Below are 21,700 nucleotides of genomic sequence, written 5' to 3' on the forward strand. Positions count from 1 at the left end.
CATTGGTGACTGAATGTTTGGTATTCAACAGACACCTTCACATTGTGCTGTATGATACATAATATACGGTATCAGGTACCGTAGGTCAAGGACAAATAGCTATAGTAAAAATGAAAACTACCTCAAATCAACTGTTTTCAATGACCCCATTTAAATTAGGCTTTACACTATCAGTTTTTTTGGGGCCGATCAGCGAGTTTAAAAAAAAAAAAAAACGATAACCGATCACACGATGGAGGAATGTGTCTCTTTAAATGACCTGTCCATTTACTGTATATACTTGTGTACTTAAGTGCTCAAAAACTTATATTCACAATAAATGTAGCTTTGTTCCTCTATTTATGCCAGTGAGGCATAGTGACAGACAGAATGAATGGTCTATTAGATGGCAGGAAGTAAATACAGTAATTAATGTATCCACTTTTGTTTGTTGGTGTGCTGTGAGATTTTTCAATTGTAAAATATGTTCCTTGGCTCCATAAAGGTTGGAAATCACTGCTCTTGTCAGATCGTGTATTCTAATCAGTCAGGTCAAACCAGGATTACATGACAGAAATAATGGGTGCTAATTTACTGCAATTAATTGACTTCACACACACCAAAACTTTAGCGCATGATTCGACAGAACGTCTCCATGTTTGCCTACAACCGTTAGTGCTAGCACTAGCTTGCTAGGCTACATAACGTTTTGTTGACTGCTTGCGAGCCATATCGTATTAAATGTAAACATACCTCAAGCAAGCCTTAAACGAACGTCCTCTCCTGTCCTGAGCACCAGTGACGACCAACACACGGTTTTCCCATTTTGTACTTATAATACAATCGGCGTGATGCACTCTTGTTGTCGTCGCCACGGTAACAAGTGTATCCAGTCGCATTTGAGTTGACAAGATAAAGCCCAATGATCGTAAAAAAACGGGATGATGTGGTATCGGAATACAAGATTTTATTACAGTCGTCTGAAAGAGAAAATTTGTCTAGTAGTCTGATCCACACCGCCGAGATTTTTTTTGTTTTAAATAACTATTGGCCGTCAGCTATTTACAGACCTACGTCAAAAGGCTAAAAATAAACTATCTTTTGGATTCAAATATACTGTGCACGATGGGAACGCGGAGGACCGTATTTTCATGACCATAAGGCGCACTTAAGTCTTAAATTTTCTCCAAAATGGACACCCCAGCGCCTTATAATGCGGCGCGCCTTAAGTGTGCACCGAGTTCCAAAATCTGTAAACGTGTGAGTTTAATGACCGCCCCGCTTGACTGACTGGGAGCATTTCCTGCCGACACGCTGCTTATATAGAGGAAGGCGGACGTGACAGAGGACAGCATGTGGTCGCAAACGGGGAAGGGTGCGCGTGACAGAGGACGCTAAAGACACGCCCCCAGTAGGTATATAGTTCCGGTATGTGCATCGGTTTGGCTAAGGACCCCAGAAAATGGCACCTACGAAGAGACATGCTTGCGAAGCACTGTTTAAACTGCAAGCTATTCGTTACGTGGAGGAACATGGGAATCGAGCAGCCGCGAGAGAATTCAAGATCAATAAATCCATGGTTCGCAAGTGGAGGAAGCAGGAAAACGAGCTTCGCCAAGTCAAGAAGACGAAAGCTGAGTTTCCGCGGAAACAAGGCGAGCTGGCCCGTGTTAGAAGACCAACTCGAGCAATGGATTAATGAGCAAAGAACAGCCGGCAGAGAAGCGTTTGTACAGTCACTATTTGACTTGAGTGCAATAACTTGGAGCTTGCCATTATTCCGGGAGGCTTGATGAAGGAACTCCAACCGCCGGACATCGGTGTAAACAGGGCGTTCGAAGTGAAGTTGCGAGCGGCGTGGGATCGATGGATGACATATGGCGAACACAGCTTTACTAAGACTAGGAGGCAACGCCGGGCGAGTTACACCACAATTTGTGAATGGATTGTGGATGCTTGCGCTAACATGTCTGCTCGCACTGTTGTTCGAGCTTTCGTAAAAGCCGGCATCATTTCTGAGGAGCCGCACGGCAACGCGACTGACTCCGACAATGACGAGGGGGAACCTGGCGTGTTTGAGAACTTGCCCAGCTGTTCATTTCGGATACAGATGAGGCCTTTGATGGATTTGTGAATGAGATTGATAAAAAAAAAAAAAAAAAGTACATTGTTAAATACTTCAATAAAGTACAACTGAACTCAGTTTTGCTCTCGCTGCCTTTTTAAAAACATTGTTTTAGTGTGCATGCATGCTAACGTATGTTTTAAGCTAGCGTATGTTTTACCATGCCTGCGCCCAATAATACGGTGCGCCTTATGAATGTGTTAAATACAGAAATATACCCCGTAACTGAGACCGCGCCTTTTAATACGGTAAATGTCTTTTGCGTATCGGATCGGCGAATGATGACATTAAAGCCGATCATAAAATGCTAATTATCGGCCGATACCGATCAGCCCGATAAAATCGGTGTAAAGTCTAATTTAAACCCACGCCAAAGTGATTCCAAACACTAGAATCCCCTTTAATACATTCCTATTTTAAGAATAAGAATCAGTCTAGCCACCCTTCAGAAAAACAAATCTCGGGACTGGATGCACCCAGCTTTAGACATAGTATTTAGCTAACAGACTACAATACCTCATTAAATGGATACACCCTAATAAAGAGCACCAATCAGGTTAGAATGAGACAGATTGTAATAACATCAAACTTTCAGACTTCCCATTCATCAGCACAAGCCTCAAACACTACAACGGTTTTAAGAATACAATAATTAAAGGTGCCATATTTTATCAAACCATCTTTTTGTAGTATTTGGGATGTAATATTGGCTCTATGGTGCCTCATACCTGAATTCCAGACAAGACACCCGAATTCAGGTCATTCGAATTTCTCAAGCTTATCTACGTCACTATTGAAGATCTCCGCCTCCCTCTCCTCTCCTGACCCAGCGCTACCAACATTAACATGTGCTCTCATAAGGGTCATCAGGGGAAAAAGTAGAAGCTCTGAGATTGGCCAAGTCAATCACTGGACCTTAACCAAATAGAGCATGCATTTTACCTCTTGGAGAGGAGACTGAATGGAGAAACCCCCAGAAACAAAAGAACTGAAAGAGACTGCAGTAAAGGCCTGCAAAAGCATTTAAAATGAAGAATGTAACAGTCTGGTGAAGTCAATGGGTCGCAGGCTCAATGCAGTTATTGCAGGTAAAGGTTTTGCCACCAAATATGAAGTTATTCACTTTTAAGTTAATTTAAAAGTCTGTTCCAATAGTATTTCTCCCTCGAAAAGTGAGTGGGTTCTAACAAAAGTTGCTCTGTCCTAAGTTGTTTCACACATCTAGACATGAATACCATGAAATGAACGCTGGAATTCTGAACTTTTGTCTCATATTCATCTTTTGAACTGAAACCCAAATGTCTTCAGTATACAACAAAAACAAAGGAATTGACCTTGCTGTTCCAATACCTTTGGAGGGGACTATAGGTGGAAACTTTCTTCATCCATCCATCCATTTTCCGAGCCGCTTCTCCTCACTAGGGTCGCGTGCGTGCTGGAGCCTATCCCAGCTGTCATCGGGCAGGAGGCGGGGTACACCCTGAACTGGTTGCCAGCCAATCGCAGGGCACATAGGAACAAACAACCATTCGCACTCACAGTCATGCCTACGGGCAATTTAGAGTCTCCAATTCATGCATGTTTTTGGGATGTGGGAGGAAACCGGAGTGCCCGGAGAAAACCCACGCAGGCACGGGGAGAACATGCAAACTCCACACAGGCGGGGCCAGGGATTGAACCCGGGTCCTCAGAACTGTGAGGCTGACGCTCTAACCAGTCGGGCACCGTGCCGCCGGAAACTTTCTTCAATACCGATAAATAAAGTGGCAAATTAAAAAAAAAGAATCCCAAAAGTTCAGTGTATGTTTCAGACACCACATTTTGTTGGGAAAGTCACCTAACTCTTCCACACAAATTTCTCTGGAAAGTTTATCAATTAATCGAGTATAAATTCATTCAGTCTCTGTCAAATTAAAGACTGATTTGATGCCCTTTGAAAGTGCACATGTGCAGCAATTCATAGCATGTTCCTCATATCCAGTTTTATTTCTTTTATTTGAAATGTGCAAGAAGGAGGAGGAAAAAAAAAAAAACGCTAATTTCTCACCTTTAATTTGAAGCTGATACAGTTGGCTGATACAAAACAATAAAAAACGTTTTCAAAAAACAATAAATCACATACAAAGACTATGACATGGATCAATTGACAGTAGTCACAACAATTGAGGACAACCAGTGTGCAATATACATGTCACTGGCATAGTGACATTATGGAGAACACCACGATGGAAAATATGCTCTAGTTTCATTACACTACCCCAAAAAACAAGACATTATTTGCACATTATTTTTTAAAATATCTGAAGGTCTTTCCTCCAAAACCTTGCTTAATCGGTCCAATCTGAGACAACAGAACTGTCCTGTATTGTGAGACTTCTGTTTTGTTATACCATGGCCAAATCTGAAAATAATGCCTACGCTTAAATTGAACGTTGCTGCTGTGGTTGGTTTAAAAAAAAAAGAAAAAAAAGAAAAGAAAACAAGATTTGATGAATATTTAGGTTGGGTATTGCCCTGCAGTCATCAGCTTGAGGGGACAAAACAAAATGGGACCCAGTTTAGCGTCTTTTATCCTTCCTATCCCTATCTTTATTCTCCCTATTGCTCCGAGATGACCTGCTCCTGCCTTCATTGCTCCTTCTCTTCCTCCCTTCCTTGGAGCCTTTGGCATCCCTGCCTCCTCCACCTCCACTATTCCCACCTTTCTTGCGATGACTCTTCTCTTCTTTCTTCCTGTCCCTGCCTGACGGCCTCCTGCTGCGCTTCTCGTTGTCCCGACTGCGACTTCGGCTGCTGGACGAGGAGGATGACGAGGAGGATGACGAGGAGGAGCGGCTCGAACCGGAAGAAGACGAAGAGCTTCCGCTGGAGGAGGACCCGGAGGTGGAGGAAGAAGAGCTGCGACTTTGACCGTGGCTTTTTTTCGACTCCTTCGCCTTCTTCCTCCCCCTTGCGCCATATTTCTGTTCCTTCAAAAGTGCAGCAGGGCCACTCGGGGCAACCTGGGAATCGCGTTGAGGCTTCACAGCCGATTCGTCCCCAGATTGCGTTTGCTCAGCTGGGTTCTGGCTGCTGGAATCCTGGACCTCAGAGGAAGGAACTGCATGCTCCTGGCCTGGTGTGTTGGCAGCCATTTCAGATGTTGAGGCGGGAGAGGCTATCTGGGGCTCAGCCAACAAGGCTGCTGGTTCCTCCGGGGTGTGGGTGGTGTTGGGGCTGAGCTGAGCGCTGCTAGACGCCTCTTGCTGGCTCACCGTTGGTTCGGATGGAGACGTGATCTCAGTCTTTTCAGTTTCAAGGTCTGAGGGCCCCTCTTTACTGTCTTCATCCTGCTCCATCTTATTCCCGTTCCCCTGCTCTTTGCCTACCTGCACCTCTGACCCTGGAGCTGCCTCATCCTTTCCCCCACAGATCTCTCTCTTCTCCCCTTCCTTCTCCCCATTCCCCACTTCCTCAAACACCATCCCCTCATCCTCATTTAACCCTTCCCTACTATCCCCTTTCTCTACCTCTACTTTCTCTGTGACCTTGCTAGCCTCTTCCTGTTCTCCATCTGCCCCCTTCTCTTCCTGATCCTCCTCCTCATCCTCTTCCTCCTCTTCCTCCATCACTACAGCTCTCTTGTTACCTGTCACCTTGTCTACCTGACCTGCTGGCTTACCCTCCGCCGAGTGGTCCTTCCCTGTCGTTGCAGAGTTGCCGTCCTGGTCGCGGTTTAGCTGTCGCCGTGGTCGGGACTCCATCTTGTTGATGTGTTCCGTGAATGCTTCACGCCGCTCTTCAAACATAGCTGTTTATATATATATATATATATGTATATATGAGCATCCGTTTTCAGCAAGTCATACTATGTCAAACAAAGAAGACAAGGAGAAATAAAATCTGACCATTTAGTTTCTTGGTGGAGTCATCAAGAAGTTTCTGAGTGGCAGAGCACATCTTCCCAGGTAGGTAGAAGATGTGCGGCCTGGTCTTAGTGCGAATGAATTTCACCAGATGGTTATTGTGGCTGGTCCACTCCTCTTGCTGTGTGTACATGAAGTAGAACATCACATAAAATGTAGTGTTTCCACAATAACTTCACAGCTATCCAACATGCAGAAACTTGTCCTCATTTAAAAGCTATAGGTCGAAACAACTGCAGCGAGCCAATTTGTATATATTGTGACTTAAGTATTTTTTTAAGAATACTTCCATACGCCAACCAGTCACAACATTATGACCACTTGCACAATCTAATGGGAACATGATACAAGAGCTGTGTCCAAAAAGTAACCCAAAGACAATAATGCCTAGTTTTGATAGACATTGTCAGTGTTATTCATTCAACATTACATTTATCACTGTGGTTGTAGTTTGCAGTCGTGTACAGGTGCAGGTCTGAATCGTGACGTTGCTCTATCGTTACAGCTCAAATTACCATTTATTTATTTAACTCGTTAACAATACAAATCAGCCAACAGAATAAAAAAATTTAACCTTCTCATTTCTAATATTTGTCTTACCAACTGAGCCAATTCTACTTTCTGTTCGAGTAGTCTCAGCTCAGTCTGTTTGGCTCTCCTCTCTTCAAACAACTCCCTCTTCTCGCTCTCCAACTTCTTTTTCTCAACCTCAGCTTGAACCTCGAGCTTCTGCTCGATCTCAGAGCGCCGCTTTTGCTGTGAGAGCAAAAAAAAAAAAAAAATGCTGAAACAATTTCCTTTTTTTTACGAGCTTACAATCATTATACTAATGGTAACCTCAGTTGTACTTGCTACCGTAGTATAGAAGTAAGTAATTCTTACCTATAAAATCTCATTTTAAAATCAGTGCAATACGCAAGTACAGGTACCTCTCTTTGGAAGAGATCTGCAGTACTGCGAGGATAGCGTCATGATATTAAGCAAAAATGCACATGAAAACATGAGTGAAGATCACAGCGTCGATCATAATTTGGTTTTAATTGGCGGCTCGGTGAGCGACTGGATAGTACATCTGCCTCACAATTCTGAGGACCTGGGTTCAAATCCGGCCTCGTCTGTGTGGAGTTTGCATGTTCTCCCTGACCCTGCATGGGTTTTCTCCAGGTACTCCGGTTTCCTCCCACATCCCAAAAACATGAGCGGCAGGTTAATTGAAGATTCAAAATTTTTCCATAGGTGTGAATGTGAGTGTGAATGGTTGTTTGTCTCCATGTGCGCTGCGATTGGCTTGCGACCAGTTCAGGGTGTACCCCGCCTCTTGCCCAGAGTTAGCAGAGATTGTCGCCAGCACGCCCACGACCCTAGTGAGGATAAGCGGTATGGAAAATGGATGGATGGAACCATACACACCTATCAAGGCTCAAATTAAGTGGTCTCATCGCTATTTGAGAGTCAAAATTCACATTTTGCACCTCATAACATGGAAAAGCAAAATGGCGATTCACAGATTGTTCACTGTGCTCGACGGACGCGACAATGCGATTACGTCGTCACCGAAAAGACGAAGGGAAACGAAGCTTGGTTGCTGGTGCAGGAACGGCAAAGCTGAATTGATAGTAAAAATGCAAGAGCAAAAGACGGAAAATGGCGAAAGTGGAGTAGCATTTCATAGGGAAATGCAAGATGAGCACCAGTGACGTGTAAGGTTGTAACATGGACTTCTCTTCAACACCGAAGACGCAGAGTATGACACACTATAAAAGCCTTCATATACCCTGACATATGAAGGCTCATATACAGTGGGGCAAAAAAGTATTTAGTCAGCCACCAATTGTGCAAGTTCTCCCACTTAAAAAGATCATAGGTAAACCTTACCTATGAGACAAAATGAGGAGGGGAGGGGGATAAATACATAAATAAAATATTTTGGTTGAAAATACGTATTTGGTCACCTACAAACAAGCAAGATTTCTGGCTCTCACAGACCTATAACTTCTTTAAGAGGCTCCTCTGTCCTCCACTTGTTACCTGTATTAATGGCACTTGTTTGAACTCGTTATCAGTATAAAAGACACCTGTCCACAACCTCAAACAGTCACACTCCAAACTCCACTTTGGCCAAGACCAAAGAGTTGGCAAAGGACACCAGAAACAAAATTGTAGACCTGCACCAGGCTGGGAAGACTCTGCAATAGGTAAGCAGCTTGGTGTGAAGCAATCAACTGTGGGAGCAGTTATTAGAAAATGTAAGACATACAAGACCACTGATAATCTCCCTCCATCTGGGGCTCCATGCAAGACCCCCCGCGGGGTCAAAATGATTACAAGAACGGTGAGCAAAAATCCCTGAACCACACGGGGGACCTAGTGAATGACCTGCAGAGAGCTGGGACCGAAGTAACAAAGGCTACCTACTATCAGTAACACACTACGCCGCCAGGGACTCAAATCCTGCAGTGCCAGACGTGTCCCCCTGCTTAAGCCAGTACATGTCCAGGCCCGTAAGACGTTTGCTAGAGAGCATTTGGATGATCCAGAATGTCATATGGTCAGATGAAACCAAAATAGAACTTTTTGGTGAAAACTCAACTTGTCGTGTTTGGAGGAGAAAGAATGCTGAGTTGCATCCAAAGAACACCATACCTACGGTGGAGCATGGGAGTGGAAACATCATGCTATGGGGCTTTTTTTTCTGCAAAGGGACCAGGATGAGTGATCCGCATAAAGGAAAGAATGAATGGGGCCATGTATTGTGAGATTTTGAGTGAAAACCTTCCATCAGCAAGGGCATTGAGGATGAAACGTGGCTGCGTCTTTCAGCATGACAATGATCCCAAACACACCGACCGCCCGGGCAACGAAGGCGTGGCTTCGTAAGAAGCATTTCAACGTCCTGGAGTGGCCTAACCAGTCTCCAGATCTCAACCCCATAGAAAATCTTTGGAGGGAGTTGAAAGTGTGTGTTGCCCAGCGACTGCTCTAGAGGACCTCTGCATGGAGGAATGGGCCAAAATACGGTGTATGAAAACCTTGTGAAGACTTCCAGAAAACATTTGACTTCTGTCATTGCCAACAAAGGGTATATAACAAAGTATTGAGATTAACTTTTATTGTCCAAATACTTATTTTCCACGATAATTTGCTAATAAATTATTTAAAAATCAGACAATGTGATTTTCTGGATCGGTGAGGTATACATATGATGAAAATTACAGAACTCATCTTTTCAAGTGGGAGAACTTGCACGATTGGTGGCTGACTAAATACTTTTTTGCCCCACTGTAAGTCAGGTCACTCGTATCTCGAGGCACCACTAATCAAACCAATGGAGCCAATCAATGACGTCATTGACTGGCTCCGCAAAAGACATTTTCTCCGCGTCGCCATCGTGTACAGTATATTTGAATCGAAAAGCTAGATTATTTTTAGCCTTGTCACGTCTTTTGACGTAGTACTGTAAATATCTGACTGCCAATAATTTTATTTATTTTTTAAGTCGGTGGTGTGGGACAGACAACACGTGATGCCTGAATCAGACTACAAGACAAATTTGGTCTTTCACGATTGCACTATGTCAGACTACTACTGCAATAAAATCTTGTATTCTGATACCACCGCATCTTTTACGATCACTGGGCTTTAGCTTGTCAACTCAAACGTGACTGGATACACTCGTTACCACGGCCACGACAACAACAATCGATCCATCCATTTAAAAATCACTGTAGCCGTGTGAAGTTACTTTTCGTGTCAAAATGCTGAGTTCCGATGCGTACACTTCAAAATAAAAGGCTACAAGCTTAAAACAGGAAGTTTTGCACATAAACCATTTGATGTGATGAAACAGTCCCAAATAACTATTTTAACAATGCTGCTTTAACTTTTAGCTGAAACATGAATTAATGAATATTAAGCCAATTGGGTTAGTTCCACATAAATTGCCTTTTAGTTCATAGGGTTGCTATTGATAGTGGTTATAAAGAACCCCGAGTCAAATATTCATTTTAGTCTATGCTGGGGACTGCTAAGAAAATGTATGTTCATAATTTGGACACCCTTTATATAAACCATGCAAACTTTGACACAGCCCCCTAAAAGAATCGGAATCGCTCAAATTCATACGATGCCCAATCCTACTGATAAGAAGATTTTTGAAGATACTCAGAATACAATTACCCAAGTATATACAGTAAATGAACAAGTCATTTAAATAGACATATTGCTCCATCTTGTGATCGGATCGGTGATCGGTTGTCAATTTTTTAAACTTGCTGATCAGCCCCAAAAATCCTGATCGCGTAAAGCCTACTAACAGATGTAAGTAAACATGCCGCAGTTATATCGAATCATGCTTTAAAGTTTCCGTGTGTGTGTGAAGTAATTTATTTAAAATAATTTAATTACAGTAAGTTAGCACCCATTATTTCTGTCGTGTTGTAGTGTTGGTTTGACCTGACTGATTAGAATACATGACCTGGCTACAGTATATTTTTGAAGATACTCAGTACAGAGTACACAAGTATAAACAGTAAATGAACAAGTCATTTAAATATACATTTAAATCTTGTGATCTCCATCTTGTGATCGGATCGGTGATCGTTTTTTTAAAACTCATTGATCAGTGATCAGCCCCAAAAATCGTGATCGTGTCATGCCAAATATATATATTTTTTAAACTACAAACATGCATTTTATTCTCCTATACGAGGGATGGACTTTGACCCTTAAACTACATATGCTGGTACTGAGTGTATGGTATAAATGTGGTGTACAGAATTTGAGACAGCAAAATGCTAAACGAGGAGTTGGGATTAGCAGAGCACTATTAATGACCATTTTAGGTCAAAAAGCAGTAACTACCATTCAGCTAACTCATAAATCATGCCTTATGTACATTACACATTGAACAGTGTCTTAAAAATCACTTACAGACGCTCCTCTGTTGCTTTTGAAAAGGTTTATCAGTGGCCCAACACTGCGTCCGTGTGAAACAAAGGTTTTGGCGGAACTTTGTTTTTGTCTAGGCGGAGCTTCGAGGCAGAAATTTTATGTCGACCTATTTTTTAAGCCGACTTAGGGGAGTTATTTGACCCCCCCACCCCCCCAAATCGTAAAGCAATGCAAACCCTCACGCAGCCACTGTGCAAATTATAATCACTTCACTCCCTTATACGAAATAGGGGGAAAAAAAACTTCTTACCTTCTCTGTACAAACATTAGACTCCTGTTTAAATTTTTGCAGGGTCCCCATGAGCAGGCCAAACATACGCCGATTCCTGACCAGCAAAACAAAAGAAAGAGTTCATACCCAACACAGGGCTCAAAGTTAACTTTCTCAAATTTTTGCTTGTCCGTGGCAAACTGGAGCTTGCCCTAAATCGGTCAAGCACACAAATTTTTGCTATATCTCACGGTTAGCTTTTATCAAGGTATTGTTCTCACGGTACGCTAATTACTCTCGGAATTTCAGGAGGATAGACGGTACAGGTGTGGCAAAGAGGTGAAAGCAGGAATATTGAAAAGCCTCTCTTTTTCTTGTTTGCAGAGTCCTTCTCAACAGGCTTTAGAAATTTGTGCATTTCCCCATAACATTTTGTGAAAAAGACATCTTCACATCATCTAATACCGTGTACTTCTATCCCCGTCCATCCAATGTTTACATTCATATACAGCACCTCCAAAATGATATTATTGCTGCAGCAATAATCATCCCATGCTTACGTTCACAAAACTGTCCATTGAGAAATTGTCTGTTCACTAATTTAACAGATTTTACTGTCATATTTTTTTCTCAGTTATAACATTAGAAATTGCTGCTATTCTAACATTACAAATTACTGCCTACTAACAATTTATTTGCTCGAGTCCAAAAATTCAAGTCACGTATAAAGGTAGGAACACTCAAAGGCAACACAGATTTAGAAACAACCAACTAACAAAATAATCATGGGATTTCTACATAGTTTCTTTTCTTCCGCTTAATGACACTGTATAATGATTTATTTTTCTGAGCAGCCTCTGCAATGTGTTATTTGAAATTTAGACATTACATTTGAAGAGAGGGAATTATGCAAGATTTATTTTTGCTCTGATATGGAATTTTTTCATTTTTGGGATTCATTGTGGAGGTACACATTTTAACAGGAGTTAGAATCGTTACAATCGTTATTCATTCCCCGTGAGATGTTGATTCACTCATGACTTTTGACTCAATAGTACACCACTAAAGAGTCATACTGTTACAATATGTTTAAACAATTTGGCGGAGGAGAAGGGGCAGCGGCGACACGCGGAGATCCGACTCACAGGGTTTACCAGTGGCAGCCACCGTGACCCAGGATGCTGGCTTTGGGAAGCGGAGGTCTATGGCAACCGATCCCAGCCAGTGGGTCTGCGTTTGCTGGGACAGAGGACGGCATGAACAACAAGGCGCCTCTATCTCGCCCAGGCAATTATAAAGCAACGGCTCTGACAAGCGGAGTATGCCGTAGCAAGTTGCAAAACTAACGCACTGCTCTCAACGCTGCGACCACGCGGGCCAGTCAGCCAATCAGTTTATTTCTTAAGACGCAAACACGTGGTCACATGGGTTACGTGTCCAATCGGACATGTGCGTTTACACTCAAATGAGGAAGTGCTGCGCTGTAGCAGCCTGGCTAAGTGGCTTGGCTTCGTATAGACAGCACAAAACTACATTTTAAGCACAACGGCTCATTATTTTATGCAGAGACAAGGCCATAATGATAGAGGCACTTTTAATTTCGAGATATTGTGAATATTATAACATCCCAACATATGACAATTATTTTTATATACTTGCCCGATCGGAGATTATGTACGTTTTGCTAGCTGACTATTTATGCAATCGGGAATCTGTAAACTTCAAGCCCTGTGACAGTGATTTAAAAAAAATTAATACAAATAAATAAATTAACTTATTGTAACTCCTGGACATTGACAAATTGGTTTGCTTATCCCACCTCTGTTTTCCCTTCTCATCCATGGTCTGATCTTGAATGAGGTCCCGGCGTGTTCTCTCTTTGGAGGTAGCTACAACAGACGACTGCAACGCCGGCTGCACATGGAAGGAAACGAGCAAACCAACTATTGAGGGCGTTTTCAAATACAAACAGTTTAGCTTCTCTTAAAGTGATGCAGTTATCTGGTATTGCCATCATTAGAACTCATGTTACCTTTTTGACATCATCGTCATCCTCGGCGTCGCTGTCGTGACGCACGTCTCTCCTGGCCCTCTGGTCGCCTGCCAGCCTGCTCACAATAACACAGATTAGTACATCAGTGATTTTGAAATTAAATTGGGGGTGTTTCTAAAATAACTTAAAATGTGACAGAATAAAGCTCAACCTTAACAGAGCTCCGTCGATGTCCCTCTGCTTGGCAGGGGGGCCGCCGCCTCCGATGTCAGAGAGACTGCGTCTGAACACAGACAATCATGACTGCCTATAATACTCTATTATAACCTTTACAATGAAACAGTCATGGAAATCTAATACAAAATCCTCTGACTAAAATACATATTAAATTACAATAGTAAGAAACCCTATGCTTTTGAATGAATGCTTGCATAACAGTCAGGGTTCGCGCTGCCCGTTTTCCACCTCACCAATGGTTTATTGAAACAGGATGTGGCGAAGCAAATATTGCCCACGTTTGCAGCATTGGCGAATCAAAATTGCCTGAGTCAAAACTCAAAAGCCCTTCCTGATAAAAGTCTAAGAGAGCGTGCACATTCTCTACTATCTGTTGCACAAAGTGGGTGAAAAGTCATTCATTTGGATGTTAACATAGTTAATAAGTCAAGTGGGCTGTTTGTCCTGTGACTCGGGCATTACCTGAGCAGGTTAAATCCTCTTCCTCTACCTCCTCCTCCCACTGCTGCAACAGCAACGCCTGCCATGGGCCCACCGAACCGGCGCAGCTGGCCCGGTCTGAAAAGACACAGTCAACTCAATTTACAGTGTGTGAGTGTATGTTCCGAATAGTGAAAACGGTCTGTGTCGAGTATCTGAATCGATATCTGAATATTCCAGTTCAAATTCCGTAGTACTAGCAAACAATGAATTCCGGGCCTCCACTCGGGATGTACATCCGTTCAACGACTACTTTCATTCACCGTGGTTTTGCTTTTATTGTAGCGTAAAATCGGTAGGTATGATGTACTTTATTCAAAATGTGTACTGCGAACACCAAATTAGTGCTGCGCGAGGTGTACGTTTGCTTTCTACCAAAACGAACCATGCTAACACACTCCCACCGTTAGTAGTTTGCGATGTTAAATTTGATCGTTTAAACTATTGCGAAAATCACACACAAGAGCGACGTTAAAGTTGGGACGAGTTACCTGGATTCATTAGGATCTCGTCCAGTCAATTTACGAATATTATCGTCAACATTTTTCAAGCTTTGTTTGGCTTTTTCGATCTGGTCTTGCAAGCTCCGCACTGCCACCGCCATCTTGACCTCAGGAAAGCGCCAAGCAATCACATGTTCTTCTTCTTCTTCTACTACTTTGTAATGTTGCTTGACTTCTCACGCAATAATGTCTGGTGCAATGTCGCCACCTGGTGTACAATTTCTTTAGAGACGAAAAACATCCTCCCAAAAGGTTTCCGAAAATAAATGGCGGTGTTATAAAAATAAATACTTTGCTTAACCCGGTCTGTTTGTGTCCACCTGGCTTCCCTTTTTTAACCTTAGTAGCTGTGTTAATGCAAATGGAATGAATTGAACCACACGTTGTTTATTTATATCCATATTTTAGTATGAAAAGAACCCCGTTTCAAGTCGTGTATGTGAGAATGGCGACCCCAAGTGAACACTAATGATATCTGCACTTCACATACGCATCTCGGCAACAGTATTTATGAACTGTGGTATTTCAGAGGATTCTTTCAAATGTTTTCAGAGGTCAGTTGGTTGCATGGTTAGCGTCTTTATCTTCAACATGTGGGGCATTAGTTTGAGGAAACGCTTAAATTCGGCATTTATAGGCTTAACAGTCTGGGCCATTTGGCATATATTCATAGGATGCAACAGTGTCCTCCCTTAATCTTCCTGTAAATTGACAGAATGGAGAAATGTGACCTATGACATGCTGCATGAAATGGAATGATGACTCCATTTAATGTGATCGTGTCGTTTCCTGGTGACGATTCTGGATGGGAGGATTTTGTGAATGTGATGATGTGATCGAGTCTACCAGGAAAAAAATAAATACATAAATAAAAATAAAAAACAGGAGAACAGTCAGAATGTGAAATAAGACAATAGAAGCACATTAGATTTTGATGCTTTTATTCACTGACTAAAAGAAGCAGCATCCATTCAACACAAGATTCAAAGCATTTAACCAGTTTCACCCCTAATTCTTACTGATTGTTGAGATGTTGTGTTTGGGTATGTGTGTGTGTGTGTGGGGGGGGGAGGGGGTCACTGTGGGTCAGGACTGTTCTCACTGAGCAAACAAGACCAAATAGTTGGGAAGCTCAGCCATGGACGTGCCACATTAGGAATACTGTACTTGCATAATGAGGCAAAACTATTCTAATCAAAGGTTTGAAATTATTTGACTAATTTCACGTTCACCGAACAGTAGTTAAGTTTAGTAGAGAGATATTGAGCAAAAGCCTTCATCTGAAAAGCTGTTAGATTTTCTCCAAAATCTGCAATTTTCTTCCGGTGAGTCATTAATTTAGCTGTTGGCAAACTCTTTTTCAGCAGCTCCAACTTCTTGTACTCTGCTTAAAACAAAAATATATCCTAGCAGAGTAAACTTTTAAAACGATTTGGCAAAGTGTCCTGATGTGGTTTGGGCCAACTTTGATCCCATGCTAATAAAAGGTGAAAGTCACTGTTATGTGCGCACTGCACCAAACACAATCACACAGGAACACGACTGTCAGAATATTCAACAGTAGTTTTGAAACCATTTTTGAAAAACACACACCAGAACATAATTTTTGATGTACAAACTCTGGGTGATTCCATAACATACTTCGTATTCATAAATTCAACCCGCACATATATTTATCTAATAGTATACCACAGTAAGGAATTGGTGAAACCTCTACAAAGATGCATTGTGAACATTTATATGTACATATACAGTGCCGTGAAAAGGTATTTGCCCCCCTTCTCAAATGTGTTTTTGTTTCCCCACTTTAAAGATCAAACATATTCAAATATAATACAAAGATAACCCAAATTTAAAAAAAATGCAGTTTTTAGATGGTTATTTTATTTCTTAAATAAAAAAATATTCAAAAGGTACCTAGTCCTGTGTGGAAAAAGTAATTGTCTACTAAACCTCATGACTGGTTGGGCCGTCCTCTGAAAACAACTGAAATCAGGAATTTTCTTTAACTGGCAATGAGTCTTTCACATCTTTGTGGCGATATTTTGGCTCACTCTTCCTTGCAGAATTGTTTTAATTCAGCAACATCTTTAGATATTGACTTGGGTTCCTTTGTGACCTCCTGGATAAGTCATCGCAGTGCTCTTAGGGTAATTTTTGTAAGTGGCCACTCCTGGGAAGGTTCACTGCTGTTCCATGTTATCGCCATTAGATGATAAAGGCTCTAACCGTGGTTTGCTGGAATCCTGAAGCTTTAGAAGTGGCTTTGTAACCCTTTGCAGAATGATATTTACATTTGTTTGATTATCTTAAAGAAAGTGGGGAAACTGCAAAAGAAAAAAAAAGGATTTGAAAAGTGGGCAAATACTTTTTTTCACAGTACTGTATTCATATAGTTTATAGCTCTTCCTCTGTGGTTTTCTACAGACGCAGCCAGACGCTGTCAGCACTACTAGTAAGACTGTTGTTATTGCTAACTGTCCTGATTCTAAACAAATGCACAACATTCGTACCACGATAAAACTGGGGCCATCTCGCCAGTCTCACAGAGACCAAGAGTGAGCCTGCCATCACCGATGCTTCCGCTGGGCTGGTTGACCAGAATCTTAAGATCTTCTAAAGGAAACAATACGATTTCACAAATCAACATAAGGCCAAGTGTCATTGCACGTTCTTATCATATTTGGTCCTCGTTTCTACTGCGTGACCATGAGGAACTGGGAAAAAAAACAATGAGTGTGGATTAGATGCATTCTTCTTGCATAGTTGTGAGGCCTAGGCGCCTATTTAAATAGGAGGTCTGGCTCGTCAGGCTTGCCAAGAAAAGCCAGAAACAGCTAAACCACATTAACCGAGACTGCCTTTGCTGACACTGGCATGGATCAACTCATGGTAAAGCCAAGAGTTACACTTGCCATTCTGATGGTGAACACCAGTTGGTCAGTTTTGCTATGGGCAACTGTTTTCTCAACAGTGTGGAAAGTGCATCATCAGAGAGACAGACAAATTGCAAGCAGAAGCTGGAAAACTTGTTGGAAAGTTAAACATGGCTGAACTTGAGAACCTGTGACATCTTCTAAGGCTCTTGGTGTGGCTGGGACTACAACTAAACTGACCATAACCTGTGCAATGAACATCCAGTGAGGAACAAAATACAACAATATCGTAATCGTGAGAATACAGCCCTCCAGAGTGCAGCCTTATGTGAGCTAATTCCGAGTCCTGCGTGTATTGGTAGTAGTCTATAGTTGGAGGAAAAAAACAACAACAAAGGAAGTATCTGGAGGCTCACATTGTGATGAGGAAATACTGCCAACTCATTCAAAAGTATGCGGAACTTTATTAAGTCCAGTTTCCAACACATTGCAAACATCCTGAGAGGTGACACTAGGAACTGGCATTACATTGGACTGATGATCAAAGTGGAAGTAAAATTGGTTGGTCTATTTGCAGTTTTGGCAGCTGTTTGGATGATGCAGTCTGTTGCATTGCTACTACAGTAACGCAGACACACACACACACACACACACACACACTTAGCCCAGCCCTCCCATGACAGCGGGTTTAGCCGTTAAGTGCTGGAACAGACACGTTTAATCAAACCCGCAGTATGTGCGGGCCGGTAAGATGAAACCAGATGATAATTTTTGTAACAGTTCTGATAGCAAGTTTCTCGTTTCTGGTAGCTGTTGAGGCCAACTTTCTAAGAAAGAATGCTGGCAGATTCTGTGCTATCATCAACTATTAGGTCAAACTTTATATTATTATTATTTTATAAAAAGAACAGACCCCCCCCCCCAAAAAAAAGAACAATGCATGGTGACTATTTGTGTGTGCACAAACTATAACTGGAAATATGAAGACAGTCAGATGGATAGAAGCTAAAATGATCACTTTCAGCATTCTGAGTAGGTTGCTTTCTCAAACGTGAGGGTTTGTGTTCCTGACACAAAATATCCTCAAATAGGCAGAACGTTTTGCATAAACACACATATGTACATCAGCTGGCCTTTTGAGTGTGGAGATTTTAAAGAACCACTCTATATGGCATCACACATTTACTCAACTCAGTCCAGCTGGTTCTCTGGCGTGACTAGTCAGAACAAGCTACCTCATCATCTTTGCAAACACACCAATTTAGGTGTACATGTGTATTGATGTAAAAAATATAGATATATAGTTTATGTTTATATCTCTATCATATTCATTTCTATGCAAGCTCTCACCCTTGTGGTTTGCCTTTTTGTCAGATGACTTTTCACCCACTTTGTGCAGTTAGAGTCACCCATGTCGAATGGTATGCTCCTACCATTTCTAGCAGCAAATCGCTTTTCAGCTCAGATTGAAACACTTTTGACAAAGTTGACCACAGGCTTGATTCTAATCAGGCACACGGGCCTTGAAGCTGGAAAAGATCCAGTTCCAGCCTGGTGAAGGAATGTCATTGGTATGATAAGAATAGCTCAATTTAATCTCGTACTGGCTAGCTTCACCACAGTAGCAGGGTTTTCCTTACTGGAATGCTACACTGTCCCAAATGTAGTGGCTGGACAAAGTGTTTAGTCCCCCATGTTGGTCTCTTTGCCTCTACATTCACTCACTCTTCGCAGTTACAGAGTTGAATAAAAATATGGTGGAGCGTTCATATTTTGCTCCACAAAGACATGCATGTCTGCCCAAGCTGAGCAATGATGCTACTGTTATGAAGTAACGCATGCTGGATTCCAATAGCCAGCCCCCAACCCTTCAAAAAACACTCCATACTTATGAAATCACACCAGTATTCATTATGTTTAAACAAATTAAACCAGCAGCCAGCATAAAAACAATGGTGTATGTGACTATAGGGGCACTTCATATAAATTTAGATGGCATTTACATATGTTTTGCTCCATTGTGGTCTTTGGCAGCACTGAACTCACAGTTGTGACTACTCTACTAGTCTCATGAGCAAACGAGAACCCTGAGCTATTCTTTTTATCCTTCCGCCGTAACATCTGATTGTACCCTGTGAACCACTGATTTCTCTTCTTGCATCCTGCTGCATGCATTACATTTTAGGTTGACACTGCATGAGCAAGCTAACTACGCTATGGGGACACAAACAAACATACAGGTAGAAGGGCTGCACAGCAACAAACTTGATTGGACACCTGGATAACCACACCCACCCACACACACTTAACTCAAATTTTATTGAGCAAATCAAACCAGCGAGAAAAGGATAGTTGCAAGTGGAAACTCAGACATTGAGAAGATGTCTGAGCATTTAGCCACTATTGATGAGAGACAGCTATTAGGAGCTACTTTTTCCTCATGGGATGTGCATTATTGTTGTCTGTCTTTGGAATGAGTCTATATGGCAAACACGTGGTTGGTGACAAAAATATCCCGTCTTGTTTTACTGGAGTTCTTATCCGCCATGTAAATTCGATCAATATTCGCTCTCAAAATGTAAATCTTGCTAGTAGCCAAATAACTCATAGAATATCATGTAATCAAGTTTCTCAATCAAAAACACTACTAGAGTGACGAGAGTAGTTTGCAATTTCTCTAGTCTTAGGAACAAAACAGCAAGGAAAGCGGTGACAACAGTATACAGAGAAAAAAATCTCAGGGCAGGTCAAAGTGCAAAAGTTGGAATCCATAAGTCCCCCAAAGATCTAGTTTATATATGTATAAATTGCTTTCAATTTCCATCCTCGTCGCTGTCCAAACACCTGCCTAAAACATACAATGGAGAAAAAAAAAAAAAAACTAATGTAAAATATTTTGGTCTGGAGGTGTTTTGCTGCTCGTGCTAGGCTCTCTTCCGTACACGCAAGCTGTGAGTGTATATGTAGTAGCCTTAAAAAAAAAAAAAAGAAACTCTTGGTACCCAAAGTGCAACAATCCTGAGATATGGACCAATAAAAAGACATTATCATGGCTAAACCATCATGGTTCCATTATCATCCAGCAAATTATTGACAGGCAGATGCTCACCAATTCAGTCATCCATTCGCCAATGAGCTGACCGTCGACAACTTAACCACGTAAACATAACACACACCTTGATATGAACCTTCATAGTATGCAATGCAGAGCCATGGTAGTTACACCAATTAAACAGCTAAAGCCATCTTGGGAAAGAAACTCTCTGTCCATCTACAGGCAGATAAACTTAAATAACCTTCAACCAAACAGCCATGCACTCAGAAAAAGCCTTCATGTAAACCCCAGTGCAGTACAATACTGACCCGAGTAACAGAATGAAACCGTACTGGGCCAGGAAACCCCTGCTAGTACAACAAGTATGTTTCTAGGGTTTGCCTGTGTACAAAACAGTTACACATAATTCAGTGTAAAATGCCAGGCTTCATACACTTGCACAAAGCTTCAACTAAAGTTAGTACTACCATGCCTTCATGGCTTAGGAAGGACCACAGGCAAGATTCACACTGCCCTGAAAATGGACTACATTCAGTTCAAAAATTAAGTGGCCCAATAGGTCATCCAATCACAGCATCCACTCTCAAACATTCCATTGTAGGTGTTACTTACATCTACTAGTGACAGAAAAGTGTGCCGCTCATCCCCATTTATTAACCTAATTCTTTAAAAACAAATGTATGATTAGGTTCACAAACAAATCTACCAAAGTGGAGTGTTTATCAGATGTCAAAATAACCAGCACAATAAATAACTTTCCAACAAAAGGGGGTGGTCTCCAAGGCAACTGTGACTCAATAGGAACATCAAAATAAACGAGCATCTGCAAGAAAAATAATTCTTTTCACACACCCTCATCGACAACCTCCACCATTGTCCCAATCAAAGGGATGTTAAACGCTTACCTGAGACGAACAGAAAACTTGTCATCACAGAAATTAGCCATAGCACTCAAAACTACGCTGTGCCATAGGTGCCTTTTTTCTTTTTCCTCAGACAAGAGTGAATCCTACAATGCACAAAGTTTGTTTGTTTCATACCCTCAGAGTTCTACCACAAAATCAAGTCTTGTGAAAACATTTCTGAACCCCAACCCCCACAAAACAATTGTCTGATTGGCCAACAGACAGTCACATTCAGGGCATCATTTTCGTTTCCCTGTTCTAAATCACAAAGTGTCACAAAAACGTCACAGGCAAAGCTGCACTTCAATGCAAAAGCTGGGAATGGTATTTCCCAACCTTTGTTCGCTTTGACTTTAGAATAATCATGTTAGATTAAAACAGATTTCGCAATCACTGATGTAGGGATGGAATATGGTTTGTAATCGAAACACCACACAGCAATTTGTTTTCATGTAACCTTTTGCACTTTGCTAGTCATTAA

General features: G+C 41.7%; 1 protein-coding gene across 2 annotated transcripts; it reads right to left on the reverse strand.

The window, feature by feature from the left end:
* Positions 1-4,139: 4,139 nt before the first annotated feature.
* Positions 4,140-21,361, reverse strand: pnn (pinin, desmosome associated protein). Of its 2 annotated transcripts, none has more exons than XM_061793747.1 (9): positions 21,220-21,361; positions 13,863-13,958; positions 13,375-13,446; positions 13,203-13,278; positions 12,990-13,084; positions 11,210-11,285; positions 6,610-6,765; positions 5,992-6,130; positions 4,140-5,894 (listed from the first exon to the last, which is right to left on the reverse strand). In XM_061793747.1, the coding sequence occupies exons 1-9, from the start codon at positions 21,258-21,260 to the stop codon at positions 4,663-4,665; spliced, it is 1,983 nt and encodes a 660-aa protein (XP_061649731.1). In that variant the 5' UTR covers positions 21,261-21,361; the 3' UTR covers positions 4,140-4,662. The 2 variants fall into 2 exon arrangements, with proteins under 2 accessions (XP_061649731.1, XP_061649730.1); XM_061793746.1 differs by lacking the exon at positions 21,220-21,361 and adding an exon at positions 14,372-14,531.
* Between the last annotated feature and the right edge of the window lie 339 nt (positions 21,362-21,700).

This window comes from Phyllopteryx taeniolatus, chromosome 13 (genome assembly GCF_024500385.1).
Source record: "Phyllopteryx taeniolatus isolate TA_2022b chromosome 13, UOR_Ptae_1.2, whole genome shotgun sequence".
In the NCBI taxonomy this organism is placed as follows: domain Eukaryota; kingdom Metazoa; phylum Chordata; class Actinopteri; order Syngnathiformes; family Syngnathidae; genus Phyllopteryx; species Phyllopteryx taeniolatus.